At 43.0% G+C, this 15,702-nt stretch overlaps 1 protein-coding gene across 3 annotated transcripts in view; it reads right to left on the bottom strand.

The window, feature by feature from the left end:
- The window catches only part of Slc9a8 (solute carrier family 9 member A8), a 75,399-nt gene extending 59,703 nt beyond the window's left edge, over positions 1–15,696 (bottom strand). For 2 of the 3 annotated variants that reach the window (XM_015479460.2, XM_048810832.1), the window contains exons 1-3: positions 15,622–15,696; positions 13,723–13,901; positions 7,112–7,192 (exon numbers count right to left, since the gene is read on the bottom strand). In XM_015479460.2, the coding sequence (XP_015334946.1) occupies positions 7,112–7,192; positions 13,723–13,901; positions 15,622–15,647 (286 nt within the window). In that variant the 5' untranslated portion in view covers positions 15,648–15,696. Of the gene's footprint in view, positions 1–7,111; positions 7,193–13,722; positions 13,902–14,573; positions 15,598–15,621 lie in introns of those variants that run through there. The other variant, XM_048810833.1, reaches the window with a different exon arrangement.
- Between the last annotated feature and the right edge of the window lie 6 nt (positions 15,697–15,702).

The following is a 15,702-nucleotide window of genomic DNA, read 5'->3' as shown; positions in this document are numbered from 1 at the left end:
TTTTTTTTTTTTTTTTTTTTTTTTTTTTTTTTTTTTTTTTTGTGTGTGTGTGGTGCTAGGGATTGAACCCAGGGCCTTGTGTATGCGAGGCAAGCAGTCTACCAATTGAGCTATATTACCAGCTCTCTAAAAAGTTCTAAAAAGTTTGTTAAAAGAACTTAAGTACAAATAAGAATATAATTGCTGAGCATGGTGGTGCATGCCTATCCTCCCAGAGGCTTGGAAGGTTGAGGCAGGAGGATCGTGAGTTCAAAGCCAGCCGCAGCAATGGCAAGGTGCTAAGCAACTCAGTGAGACCCCATCTCTAAAAAATAAAAATACAAAAAAGGGCTGGGGATGTGGCTCTATAGTTGAGTGCCCCTGAGTTCAATTCCCAGTACAAAAAAAAATTTATATACATACACACACACACACACACACACACACACGTATATAAAATTACTGTATCTGCTTTCCAGAATTACCTTTAGTAAACAATTCAAACTGAGCAATTTATTTTTTCCTTGCATTTTCTACTCAAAACCTCACTGGCAAAAAGAACATTATTCTTAAAGCTGGGCTGGGACTATAGCTCGGTGGTATAATGCTTGCCTGGTATTCAGGAAGCCCAGGGTTGAATCCCCAATACCATAAAAACAAATATATATTAAGCTGGGCGTGATGGTGCATGCCTATAATCCCAGTTACTTAGGAGGCTGAGGCAGAAGCATCACTCAGCAATTTAACAAGACCCTCTCTCATTAAAATAAAAAGACCAACGGATGGCCTGCCACGGTGGTGCATGTCTGAAATACTAGCAACTCAGGAGTCTGAGGTAGGATCACAAGTTCAAAGCCAGCCTCAGCAACTTGGCAAAACCCTGTCTCAAAACATAAAAAGGGCTGGAGACGTGACTCAATGGTTAACCTCACTGAAGTTCAATTCCTGGTACCAGATAAAAAAACCCACTTAGGGCTATAGCTCAGTAGCAGAGTGCCTTCCTAGACGCATGAGGCCCAGTGTTAAAAATCCATGTATCACACAATTTACATATGTGTGTGTATATATAAAACACACCACAGGGCTGGGGTTGTGGCTCAGTGGTAGCGCCTTGCCTAGCATGTGTGAGGCACTGGGTTCGATTCTCAGCACCACATATAAATAAAGTCCATTGACAACTAAAAAAATATTTAAAAAATAAATAAAACACACCCCAAACATGGTTAAGAAGGAATGATGGGCGAGGCTGGGGAGATAGCTTGGTTGGAAGAGTGCTTGCCTTTCGCCTTGCATGCACAAGGCCCTGGGTTTGAGCCCCAGCACCACACACACAAAAAAGGAATGGTGGGGAGCTGGGGCTGGGGCTCAGCGGTGGAGCGCTCACCCTCAGTGCGAGGCACTTTGTTTGGTCCTCAGCACCACGTAAAAATAAGCATAAAGATATTATGTCCAACTACAACTAAATACTTTTTAAAAAAGGAATGAGAGAGGCACTTTTGTGTCCTATTTACTCAACAATCAAATCAAATGCAATTCATAAAACTGGTTCATCAAAATGTTTTTTTGAACTATCACTAGTGTTCAGGCTAAACCTTGGCATTTGAAAAAGTCAAATCTCCAGCACTCTAACCCCATTCTGGTCTTTTTTCACTCTAAAATAAAGAAAAATTGTGTTATACACAACGGAGCATAATACAATTATTTCACTTCTAAGCCTTGGCCCAAAATACATAGACAGTATATCGGCACTAAAAGGCCAACAAAAATAAGCACATGAACTCAACTAATATGTGGAAATATAAAAAAAGAAAAAAATACAAAATGACTCTCAACTCAGAAAATTATCTAACACATGTATAAGTCCACACATGGCTTGGAAAAGAAGAAACCATGATAAAAATACTCAGAGCTTTCAAACAGGATTGTTTTTTAAAGTACAGTTGTTTATGAAAAGGAAAAAATTTAAAAGCCAAGACTACAGAACTTCATAAAGGACAGAAAGTATCCTAAAAACTTTGAATAAAGGTCAAGGAAATCTCTTTAGAACTTTATACTGATACTGTTTTTATAAAGAATAAAAAAAAATGCCTAAACTCATTTGAAAATATAAAAAAGTATCTGGGCATAGTGGCCCACACCTGTAATTCCATACTCAGGAGGCTGAGGCAGCAGGATCTGAAGTTCAAGGTCAGCCTGGGAAACTTAGCAAGATTGTCTCAAAATGAAAAAAGTTTTTAAAAAAGGACTGGGGAGGGCTAAGGTCATAGCTCAGTGGCAGAGCGCCTGCCTAGCATGTGTGAGGCACTGCGTTCAATCCTTAGCACCACATACAAATAAATAAAATAAAGGCATTCTGTCCATCTACAACCAAAAAAAAAAAAAAAAAGGACTGGGAATATAGCTGAGTTATAGAGAGCCCCGTGTTCGATCCCCAGTGCTTCAAACAACAGCAACAACACAACAGGTGAAAAAGCTTCAGAGTGTATCTGGTCCTTCTCTTAGGAACTCAGAATCCTTAGCCATGACACAAAAGGCTCTAAGTGACTGCAGATTATTTGTAACTGCTGGTTGGAAGAAGCAGGCTAGGAAAACTTATCCCTGGAAGAATGAAGGCGGCTTTCCAGCACCTCCGGATGCTTTTCTGGTACAAAGGGCCTTCCTGAAAGCGGTCTCAATGGTTCATTATGATTTGCTCCATGAAGAAACATTTTCCTTTAACATCCTTGGCTTTATGAAATAAGAACTATTTTCATAGCTTCGTCAGCATTTCCAAATTCTAACAAAATGTCCTCTAAAGTAATAAAGTTATTTTTCTTTTTTTTTTTTTCCCTCGTGCATGGTGGGCAAGTGCCCTACCATCGGGCAACACCCCCAGCCCACTGTCCTTTCAAATACTACTCTTTTCTGGACCCTGGCACTCTTTTCCTGGACATGCTCTTAGCTTTCCAATCACGTGAGTTGGCAAAGAAGTATTGAAAGCAACCCTTACTTTCCATCACCAATCTCAAGTTCCCACACCAGCTCGACAGGCTGCAATTATTTCTGCAGCATCAATGTAGAGACGAACGGTGCAGACGGTTTATCTTCAGCTGACCCCAGCACCACTGCACCCCAATTCTGAGGTGGCCGCGTGGCATTCATCCATCTGCTGCCAGAGGGAAGAGGAGGCCGTCTTTTCTTCTTCAATCGCTGCTGTAAGGCTTACCACACAGCCTGCCTGAGGGCAGCCAAACAAAACAGAAGGCAGGAGGAATGGAGGACCAGTCCAGAGAGCTGGATCCAGGTCAGGGAAAGGAAAGCCAGTGCCACCTGTAGCTTTCCAGTTACATAAGCCAACAGGTGCACCGCTCCACGCCCACCAATCTGTCTTCTCTAAATCAAACTAAGTTTGTTCATCAAATGGAAAGAGTTCTATATTAAGATGCTTTTAGCCAGGTGCAGTGGCTCATGACTGTAATCCCAGCGACTTAGGAAGTTGAAGCAGGAGGATTGCAAATTTGAGGCCAGCCTGGTCCTCAGGGACCAGGTCTCCCCTTAGGGAGACCAGGTCTCAAAAAATAAAAAGGGCTCGGTATGTAGCTCAGTGGTAGAGCACCTCTGGTTCAATGCCCAGTATCAAAAAATAAATAAATAAAATAAAGATGCTTTCAGCTGCAAGTAAAAATAAATAAATAAAGGTATTTATTCTCTCATGTAACAGACATCATTGAGATAAGCAGCTTCAGGGCTATTGGATAAAAATGTGATCAAGCTTCTCTGGGTATGGTGGGACACACCTAAAATCCAAGAGACTCCAGAGACTCAGGTAGGAGGACCGCAGGTGCCAGTCCAGCCTCAGCAACTTAATAAGGTCCTGTCTCAAAATAAAATAAGTAAAAGGGCTGGGTGGGCTGAGGTTGTGGCTCAGGGGTAGAGCACTTGCCTAATACATGTGAGGCCCTGGGTTCAATTCTCAGCACCATATAAAAATAAATAAAGATATTGAGTCCAACTAAAAAACTAAGAAATATTTAAAAAAAGGGGGGGGGGAATGTACCTCAGTAGTAGGGCTACACTGAACCCTGGGTTTAATCTCCAGTACAAAAAAAAAAAAAAAAAAAAAATCTGGGCTTCCCATCTCTCTCCCCTTCTGGCTTGTCTTTGAGGCACAGTTATCAAAGTGGTTTCAAATGGCTACCAGTGCTCCAGGCACACATCCTCAATCCACAGTATCAGAGGGAAGAGTGGGAAATTTCCCTTGTTTCTATTGGGGAAGGGCACTTTCGAAGACCAACCACCCCAGCGTACTTCCTGTTACTGTCACTGGCCAGAAGGGAGCTTCACACTACCCCACTGCCTCCACCATAGGCAAGGAAGGGTGGAGTCACCATGATGGCAAAGACAAAGCATGACTTGGACAGCCCCCTCCTCCTGGAGCATACACCTTGGAGGACACCTGATCAATGTAGGGTTCTATTTCCAAGGAAGAAGAGGGAAACGACTCCTAGGTAGGCAAGCGACAATGTCTGCTCTAGGTCCTAACCTAAGCACTGGTGTTTGGTGAGACAGTGAAGAACACAACTTTCCAAACCAAGTTATGAGAATTATCATTTTAATTTTCATGTACATCCAACCTAAATAAACAACAACCATAATTTTTATTCTTAAGAAACTATGAATTAACCACAAAGCCATAAAGTCCTTGATGTGGTTTTTTAAGCCTTTGCTGAATGCGGCAGAATAATGGGTATTACCTATGGAGGTTATTTTCAATGTGCCTAATAGCAGGAAAGGAATGTTAATGAGTTAGCCTACCATGCTCAGAGTTCTAAGACTACCTGTTAGCCAAGGCTGTTAGAACCTGCCAGGATATACAGCCAAAGAACCTGCAGGCTGAGCTCAGGTTATAGCTCAGTGGCAGAGCTTTTGCCTAGTGTGGGCAAGGCCCTGGGTTCCACCCTCAGCACCAAGGGGTAGGGACCAGAAGGCTGGGGGTGTAGCTCACTGGTAGAGAACTTGCAGAGCAAGCACAAGGCCCAGAGTTTGACCCCAGCACCACAAAACAAAATAAAATCCCCTGTTAAATAAAGAGCAGGAACCCTGAGTAAAACTAGTTTCCAACTCTGTATAATCCTAGCAGGAGAAGCATGAGTTCAAAACCAGCCTCAGCAACTTAGCAAAGCCCTAAGCAACTTAGTGAGACCCCGTCTCAAAGAATAAAAAAGGGATGGGGATGTGGCTCAGTGGTTAAGCACTCCTGGGTTCAATCCCTGGTACCAAAAAAACAAAAACAAAAACATTACTATCCAGTTCTGCCTGCTCCTTAAGATAGGGTGGTACTGGAAGTTACAAGGCTTTAATGAAATGGCACCTGAAAGCTCAGGGGCTAGAGCACGGCACTCAGCAGTACTGTGAGGTCCGGGAAACAGAGGAGGGCTGGCACCAGCCTATCAGGACACAGGTAGTGATGGAGCCGGTGAACAATCTGTTCATTTCCGAAGCTAACACAGACCATAACTATGTTGCAAAAGAATTACTAGTCCCAGGGCTAAGGCTGTGGCTCAGTGGTAGAGAGCTCGCCTAGCATGTGTGAGGCCCTGGGTTCGATCCTCAGCACCACATAAAAATAAAATAAAGCTATTGTGTCCAACTACAACTACATAAACAAGGTATTAAAAAAAAAAAAAAAAGAAAAAGAATTACTAGTCCAGTAATTGAGATCCAAAGGCAAAGAAAATTAACTTATAAAGCATCAGTGGTGATAAGGAAAAATTAACAGTAGGTAAGTGGAAACTAGTAAAAACAGCTAAAAGAAACAGATAAAAGTCTCAGGTGATCTTAGGAAACTACTTAACTGTGCCTTGAGCAACTACAAACATTTTAGACTAGAATTTAATATCACTTGAAGTCCCTGCTTCTTTCTTCACAAACCACTTCAATGAACCTGCACGTGTGTTCATACCTATTATTACATAGATTCATTCTCCCAAATTAAAAGCTAATTATCTTAACAATTATTTGCCACAGGAAACAGAGAAAGTTAAGTGGGGTAGACTGGAAACCAAGGCATGATAGTGCACCACCCACACTCCCAACAATCTGGAAGGCTAAGACAGGAGGTTAGCAAGTTGGCCAGCCTGGGTGATTTTTTTTTTTTTTTTTTTGATACCAAGGATTGAACTCAGGGGTGCTCGACCACTGAGCCACATCCTCAGCCCTATTTTATACTTTACTTAGAGACAGGGTCTCACTGAGTTGCTAAGTGCCTCACTAAGGTGCTGAGGCTGGCTTTGAATCACAATCCTCCTGCCTCAGCCTCCCAAGCTGCTGGGATTACAGGCCTGCACCACTGTGCCTGGCAGCCTGGGCAATTTAATGAGACTCTCAGCAACTGACCAAACTCCTGTCTCAAAATAAAAAGGACTGGAGAACCAGGCACAGTGGCACACACTTATAATCCCAGCAACTAGGGAGGCTGAGGCCAGGAGGATCATAAGTTTGCAGCCAGCCTGGGCACCTAAGCCAGACCCTGCTTCAAAAACAGAGCTGGGGATGTCGCTCAATGGTAGAGCACTTGCCTGGCATATGTAAGGCCCTCAATTAAATTCAGTTTCAAGGGGCAAAAAAATAGTGATCCTGTAAATTAACTATCAACCACCTGCCTTAACTAAGGAGGACATCAGCCTAGTTGAGCAGCAGAGGCTAATGTGCACTAAGGGCAGTGAGAAGCAGGAGACAACAGAAAGGCCTTTGCTATGTAGACGGACTGCTGCATGACGTGCAGAGGGTAACCACCACTGTCTGAGCCCAGGTTCTCATCTTTAATGTGCGCTCATAACACCCTACGCAGGCTACAGTGAGGAAGAAATGGAATCAAATACCCAATGCAACTCTTGAAGTTTCCAGCACTGGGCTGGGGATGTGGCTCAAGCGGTTGTGCGCTCGCCTGGCATGCGTGCGGCCCAGGTTCGATCCTCAGCACCACATACAAACAAAGATGTTGTGTCCGCCGAAAACTAAAAAATAAATATTAAAATTCTCTCTCTCTCTCTCTCTTTAAAAAAAAAAAAAAGTTTCCAGCACTAAGGAGGCACTTAAAAAAATGGTGGTTACTGTTATCACTTTTATTATGAGATCACCAATAAGCACTTACCTAGAGAAACAACAGCAACGCTCTCTGGTAAGAAATGCAATCTGTATCGGATCAGTAAATGCACCAATATGATGCAGATAGCTGTGGGAAAAAATAAGACAGTGTTTAAAAAAAAAAAAAGCCCAAATTTGAATAAACATCAAGTTCAAAGCAATGTTTATTGGGGGAGGGGGAGCTATCAGCATAATAGACACTTGGTAATGACACAGTAAGCTTCGATTGTATTTTCATTGTCTTTTTAAAAATTTTTTCTTTTGTTATTCTAATTAGTTATACATGACAGTCAATGCATTTTGACACATCATACATAAATGGGGTATAACCTCTCATTCTTCTATATATTATCTTAGCTTTTAACCTGGAAGTAAACTTAAACTTATAGTTTTTATAATATTTCTCTATACTTCTTTGTATGCCTGAACTACTTTGTTTTCTGGTAGCTGATGTTTCAATAAACTGCAAAAACTTATACAAGCGTTTAAATTACATAAATTTTCCTGATTATGAGAAATGGTCCTATTTTTTTAAAACTAATTTTCAACTGGAAAACTCTAAATAGTGAAGAGGAAATCAATGAAATCATTTTTACGCAAATATAACTGCAACAGGTTATGTAGACATGAAATATTTTGTCACCACCTGACCAGATCTCTATTATGAAGAAAGTGAGGATGTTTAAAGGTCAATACTTTGTTTAGTGAAGAAAACATCAAAGAGATTCAAAAATGGGATACTCCTGCTCCCCAGCTGGCTACAGCTGGGCCGAGCAGTTCCCCAAGAGTCCAGAACTGCACTGAGCACTCCCCAAAGTTGGCTCACTGGATCCCAGCTCCGCCCTGGGCTAGCTGTCGTCACCATTACATCCTTTGGACAGAGAAAAGCGAGGCTTGAGGACGCCACACACAGGTGGTGCTGCGGCCCTGTGCTCTGTGCCACAGTGCTCTCTGCCACCTCCCACCTGGCTGGCAGCCTCTATTCCTCAACCTCCAAAACAGGACTCAAGCCTCACTTGTCTCACAGGGGTTCTGCCAGGAAACAAGAGAAGAGGATGTAAAACTATTTTAAAAAAGAAAGTACTGCAGCAGGGCATGGTGGTGCACGCCTGTAATACTAGGGGCCGGGGAGCAGAGTCAGGAGGATCACGAGTTCCAAGCCAGCCTCAGCAAGGGCAAGGCACTAAGCAACTCAGTGAGACCCTGCCTCTAAATAAAATACAAAATAGGGCTGGGGATGAGGCTCAGTGGGTGAGTGCTGGACTTCAAGCCCCAGTACCAAAAAAAGAAAAAAAAAGTAAGCATCGCATAATATTTCATGGCCCAGACCTTAGTACGCAGTCTCTGTCTTTTATTAGGCTCCTTGGCGGCACACCATCTGCTATCACAGTATTATCTTACTAGAACTGAATTTTTTAAAGGAAATGCTTAAACAATCTGCATAACTGTTAACACCCTCAGAGCCCACACTAACAAATGAGATTTCTTCAATCCCAATAAAAAGCACCAGGTGGCCAAAGAAAGCAAACAGTTATACAGAGTTATCCCTCGTTCATTCTGTGCTTCACACTATTAATCTGTGATGTTATTTTAATATAAATATTTAACCTAGTTAGAAAATCTACATTAAATAATAAAAGCATGAAAAAAGTCCCCAGATGCAAGTACAGCGTGTGCTGATGAGCATGCGCTGACCGGAGGAAAGAGCACGTGAGCATGAGGAGACAGAAAACGGCATCAGTTTCTGCTCTTTCTTTGCACCAAGCTGGATTTCTAAAAATTAACTTGAAAAGTTTACTCATATAAAAAGCAAATGATTATATGCAGTTTTAAGGGGAAATTGTCTAAGCCACTAACAAAAAAACTCTGAAAAGACAACCCACAGAATGGGGGGAAATATTTGCACTACTATATATGACGATGGACTAGTATAGAGAATATACAGAGAACTCCTACAGCCAACAACAAAGAGCCAACACAGTATAAAAATGGGTGAAGAACAGACATTTTTCCAAGTAAATGGCAAGTAAGCACAGGAAAAGGGCTCACCATCAACAGTCCTAGAGAAACAAAACCAAACCACAATGGGACGAAACTTCACATCCTCTCGGATCCATCCATCTTATTAACTATTGACCTATTCATGCTGGGCTTGAACCCAGGGGCACTCTATCACTGATCCTCAGCCCATTTTATTTTTTGAGACAAGGTCTCCCTGAGTTTTATAGGCTGGCCTTGAACTTGTCATCCTTCTGCCACAGCCTCCTAAGTGGCTGGGATTACAGGGGAGTGCTACATGCCCAGCTGGGATGGCTATAATAAAAACAACAGTCAGGCGTGGTCATGCATGTTTGTAATCCCAGCAGCTCAAGAAGCTGAGGCAGGAGGATTGCAGATTTGAAGCCAGCCTCAGCAATTTATTGAGACTGTAGCAAGCTAGTGAGATGCTGTCTCAAAATAAAAAAATAAATAAAAAGTGCTGGGGATGTAGCTCAGTGGTTAAGCATTCTTGGGCCCAATCCCTGGAACAACAACAAAAAAAAAAAAAAAAAAAAAGCAGAATATAACAAGCATTGATAAAAACATGGAGAAACCAAAACTCTTATAAAATGGTGCAGACTGTGAAAAAGAGTTTGGCAGTTCCTGAGAGTTAAACAAAGTAACCATTCGATCAAACAAGTTCACTCATAGGTAAATATCCAAGAGAAAGAAAAACACTGCCAAGTGCATTAGCACATGTCCATAATCCTAGCCATTCAGGAGGCTGAGGCAAGAGTATTGCCAATTCAAGACCAGCCTGAGCAACTTAGCCAGACCCTGTCACAAAACAAAAAACATATACTCCATATACGTATAATATGTCCAAATATACTCTGTCATGTATATCTAAAAAGAACAAATAAAAAAATTTAAAAATAAGGGTGGGAGATATAGTTCAGTGATAGAGCACCCCAGGTTCAATCCCCAGTACCTGCTCCACACACACACACACAAAAAAAAAAAAAAAAAACAACTGTACACAAATGTTCACAGAAGCACTATTCAGAATAGTCAAAAGGTGGAAACAATCTAAGTGTCCATCACCTGATGAATGAATAAACAAATGAATAAACATAGCCATACAATGGACTATTATTCAGCATAAACAGGAGTGCATTCTAAAACATGCTCTGACATGGATGAATCCTTAGGACATTATGCTAAGTGAATAAGCCAATCACAAAAGGTCTCACATTGTATGATTCCGTATATATGAAAATATTCTTTTTGGGGGGTACCAGGGATTGAACTCAGGTACATTCAGTCACTGAGCCACATCCCCAGCCCTATTTTGTATTTTATTTAGAGACAGGGTCTCACTGAGTTGCTTAGCACCTTGCTGTTGCTGAAGCTGGCTCTGAACTCACAATTCTCCTGTCTCAGCCTCCCAAGCCGCTGGGATTATAGGCATGCGTCACCACACCCAGGCTATATGAAATATTCTTAATAGGTAAATTCCTAGAATCAGAGAGCAACATGGTGATTGCTACAGCAACAAAGACTAAGGAGTAACTGCTTTTAATGCTTTTTTAATAAAATTTTTTTAATAGTTGTAGGTGGACAGCATGTCTTTATTTATTTTCATGTGGTGCTGAAGATCAAGCCCAGTGCCTCACACGTGCTAGGCAAGCACTCTGCCACTGAGCTACAGCCCAGCCCTAATGCTTTCTTTTAATGCTTTCCTTCTGAAGTGATAAAAATGTTCCAAGCCAGGCACAGTGGCACATGGGATAGCTATAATTAAAACAACAGCCCAGAGACACTCAGCCAGAAAGTCACAAGTTCAAATCAAGCCTGGGCAACTTAGCAAAGTCCTGGCTCAATATATTAAAAAAAGCCTGGAATGTAGCTTAGTGGTTGAGCGCCTCAGGGTTCAATCCCCAGAAGCATAGAAAAAGAAAATATTCTGGATCTAGATGGCTGCACAACACTGTGAACGGAATAAATGTAGCTGAATTACACACTTTAAAATGGTTTAAATGATATTTTGTTTATTTTACCACAATTAAAAATGAAGTGGATCTAAAATCTACTAACATGAAAAAAGAAAGCACAGACATTCTGTGAGAAAAAGCAAGTTACAGAATTCCGTTTATGTTAAAATAAACTCCAAACTATATGTGCTTGCACACCCGTATGTGCTTATAAACGGACATACGTGCATATACATACATGCAAACATGCCTTCAAGTACAGTAAGGGGGAAAAAACGGCAAGAAGGGATGAAAACTTCTGTGGTACAGAAGGAATGCATCCCATAAACTAATGTGCTTCTCTTTTTTTGTGCCTGACCTGGCAATTATGGAAAATACATTAAAACAAACATGTCAATTTTAATAACTCCATTAAGTTTAATGGCCCATAAGATGCACTAAATGATGTTAATTGTTAACTCTAGTTTAAGTCAATAATAATGACTCATCATTGATTCTAGTGAAGTCAAAGATCAGCCAGGTTAAATGCAAGTCAACTGAATTCAAGTTTCTAAAAGTCAAAAGTAACTATAGAGTTTTGTCATTCCTTCATAACAAAGAGGAAACATCATAATCCTGTGATATGCTTATAGGACACAAAGTTACAATTTCATTTGATTTAACTAAAATAGTAAACAAAAGTGGTAAATGGCTGGGGCACCCTGTTCCACTTGTGCAATCTAAACTACTTGGGAGGCTGAGGCCAGGTAGTGAGACCCTATCTCAAAATATATAACTATAAAAAGGGCTGGAGATATGGCTCAGTGACAGAGCTCTCTTGGGTATGATCCCCAACTCTGCAAAAATAAAACAAAAACAAAAGCAAGCATTATTCCATTCTGTCAACGCCTACTGATAAGTAAGTAGAGACACTAACTCATCCAAGAATCTGATTAGGTGAAACAAAACTCACGGAACAGCAGTGTGACTCTAGAGTCTAGGTTTATGATCAGTTTGAAGAGAAAACAATCAAGAAAAATACCCAGCACTATTAAGTACAGTTCGGCCTTCCCAGCCCCCAAGATGAGCTAACACTGGGCAGGATTTTGCTGAGATTAGAAGGCACATTATCGAAACCTGTTTTGTGATCTCCAGCACAAGTTAATCTTAAGTGCCCCACATCCTGAAAGTTTTAATTTGACATTTCATCCTCCCTTAAAAAAAGTGATCACAGAAGTTTCCCAGGCTGCCTTTTCTATTCTCTAACAGAGCAGGCTGCCAGCAGTGTCAACAGACTAACCACGCTCCATCCTGAAAGATGACGTCAGGTCCTGAAGAGTTCTTAATAAAGAAAAGAACTGCTTTTCTTCTTTGTATTCAATTACTTTAACCAAAGGAAGAGAAAATAAAACCAAAGAGTCCTTGATTATTGGAAGTAATCCACTAGAGACCATTCAATTACATTTACTGGGTAAAAAAATGGTCCAGGTGTACTACGTCCCACACATTGTACACTTCGCATTGTGTACTTTCTCATTATTCAATTTAAAAGTTTTTTAAATTCTATGACGGAAAAGGACGAATCATAGGATTTCCAATAAACTACTATACTGTTAAAACTCTTTGACCATTTACTACAGTCTGAATATAAATGTGAACAAAATTACACTTTTTCTCCAAAACCAGTCCTATTAAACATCAAAACAATACTCATAAAAACCCAGTTCCTTTCACTCCTCTGAAAAGGTCTAATCTAATTAAATGACATCAGTATCATTAAGGAAAAGCAGCAAATGTAAACATGCAAACTTTTGAAATGAGTCTGGACTTGGGTCCCGTCACCCTCCAGGTTCTTTGTCCCTACTCAGCTAATCTAAAGTGACTGTACAATTTCTCCAAAACAGTTGTCCTCTGTCCATCTCCTGTCTCTGGGAGACACTGAAGTTTTGACCTCTTTATCTAGACCTCCTGACTGGCATCTGGCAACCTGTATATCAGCCACTAGTCTCCACCAGCCAGGTGTGCGATTGCTCGACCTCTCTAGACCCACTGGAGGAGGAAGGTGAACAGGTAAGATTTTAACTTGGACAAAATTAGCCCATTTAAACAAAAATATAAGGAAAGAGCACAGAGAGTGTGCAGAGATGGCAAAGGTCACAACCACAGTCAATGGAAATGACAGTTGAATGGTGTCTGACATAAGGGTTTGGTCTTTCACTCAAATATACCCAGAAACCTAATAAATACAAGAGACAAAATGCTGCTCTGGTTGAAGTAAGTTAGGGACAGGAAGTCAGATGTGTTCTCACTTGGCTCCCCCTACCTCCTGCCCACCACCTTCACACATGTGTGCATGTACACATATACACACACACACACACACACACACACAGATTCCTATGAGCAGAATACGAAATCCACTAATGGTTGTTCAAGATCCTTTTTGGGTCAAAAATTCTTTAATTCCTTCTTTCAAAGGTCAGGATACGACACTAAGAGCTCTTCAGAACTGCTTAGCCCCATGATTCCATAGACCCTTACGGTGTTATGACCACTGGCCCTCAGTGTTGAAAGTGGAACCACATGGCAGGAAGGCCTGACAGAGACAGCGATGACAGGGTCAACCACAAACACTCCTGAGGGCAATGGTGGGCTCCATATTCACCTAAGACAAGGAGGCTGAAGAAAATGGTCATGCCACTTGACTGCTCCTCCTGCTGGGCCTGCTCACCCGTCTGCACAGGGAGGATGGGCTTGGCAGGGGTCGGGAGCACCAGTTTGGTCGTGACACCCAAGGTGGTATGGAGGGTGACATTGAAACCCTCATGAGTTGTATTGGAGAACCTGTTGGAGAATATAAAAAGCAGAATTAGATGACAGAAAGGGGTCTCAAGTATCAATACACACACCTCAAAATGGAAGAGAACCTGGCAAAGAATTTCATGGGATTCACAAGTCTCCCAAAGAGAAGGCAGGCCTCAGAAAAATGGAGATGAAGGAAACCCCTGCCTGCAGGAGGGTAATAAAGGCCTCAGGTACCTTTGATTATAGCCTCCCAGAGGCCAGGAACAAGGGCAAATCTGGGCTGGTATAGAAACAAAATATGTCCTGCTTTTTCACACTTGATGGGGGCAACTAGTCTCAACACATCCCAAGGTCCATTACTTCATGCTTTTATTTATCCATTTCGTGTTCTTTGTATTATTTCTGCTTGTGGAAGAAACCACCTGAATTTGCCCAATTGTCACTCTGGTCAGAATGACCTACCCTACCTTACAAAATCCTACTCAGATTTCAGAAGGCTCAGGTTACCTGCTTTATAATACTCCACCCCACCCAGTGTACCCACCCCATGGCTTCTGTGCCAAGGCTCTCTTTTCATATTGTGTTGGGACTGTGAACTAGGGCAATACTGATATGATAACAATGATTAATTGTGATTGTAACAGTTGGTATTTACTGCATCCTGCTTCATTCCAGGAACAAGGTAACACACTACCTCTCCAGGTTCCATACCTTGACCAACATCCTTATTAGTCAATGGCAGAATCAAGCTTCAACCCAAGCCTGACAGCACGGGGCTAGTCCAGTCTCTTTGCTTGGTGCTGTTGAGGACTAGTTCAGTGTCTGGAGCAGATGCCCAATAAGTCAATCGACTGAATGACTTGGCCCCCACGTGGCCAAGGGCTATTGAAAGGTTATCAGGTGAAGAAGTCCAGTTATCAATGGGTACCTTGCTAACCTTCACATACTCATTCCACGAACACTGACAGGGTGTCTAGAACGTGCAACAGATGGTGGCCTGCAACGATGGCGATGGACCTTGGCCACAAAGGCCTGGAGGACACAGACGCCCTCCCTACCTTATCACATGGAGCTCATTCGCCTGTTTTCTACACTCTACCCCTGCTGCCTTTCTTTCGTTCACTCCAAAGCACAAAACCCTCTCTTGAGAAAGGGCTTTTGAACTTGTCACCCCTCCTATTCCTCCTGTTTGTTAGTTTCTGCTCAAGCGACACTTCTTCCTGGGAACTCCGCACCCGCACGCTACTCCACTCCTTGCATTTATCGGGCCGGGGCCCACCGCGTGGGTCCCTGTCAGACTTCAGGCAGCTCCTGGTCCGCCTCCCTCACTACCATGTGCCTCGGGCCTGCAACTGCGCCAACCGTCCTCGGATGAACGAAACTCGGTGAAGGGGACGGACGCGAACCGATCGTTAGAGGAGGCTGCGGCTGGCGAGGCAGCGAGCGGCCGCGGGGGGCCCGGAGCCTTCCTGCGGCGAGGCGAGGAGCGCGCAGCGGCCTCCGCAGGGCGGAAACCCAGACGGTGGAGGTGAGCCGCGGCCTCCGCAGGGCTGTTCTCGGGGCGCCCCAGCCCGGGGTCCGACCTCCGGGGGCTGCAGAGCCCAACCGGGCCCACGTCCCCATCCCGCCCTCCACGTGGGCGCGGGCAGGGGCAGTCCTGACAACTGGCACAGGAACCCCGCCTTCCGGGCCAGAGGCTCGCCGTCACCCGCCGGGGCCCAGCCCTGCCGCCTCCGCCGCCCCGGAAAAGCCCACTCACTCCTCTTCCGCCATCTTCTCCCCCATCCTGCGGAGCCTCCAAGACCACCGAGTTTGGAGCCGCGGGGCTAGCGGGGCCCAC

The sequence above is a fragment of the Marmota marmota genome, unplaced genomic scaffold (assembly GCF_001458135.2).
Source record: "Marmota marmota marmota unplaced genomic scaffold, marMar, whole genome shotgun sequence".
Taxonomy (NCBI): Eukaryota; Metazoa; Chordata; class Mammalia; order Rodentia; family Sciuridae; genus Marmota; species Marmota marmota.
Note: the sequence above shows the minus strand (reverse complement) of the source record. Positions and strands in the feature narration are given on the sequence as shown.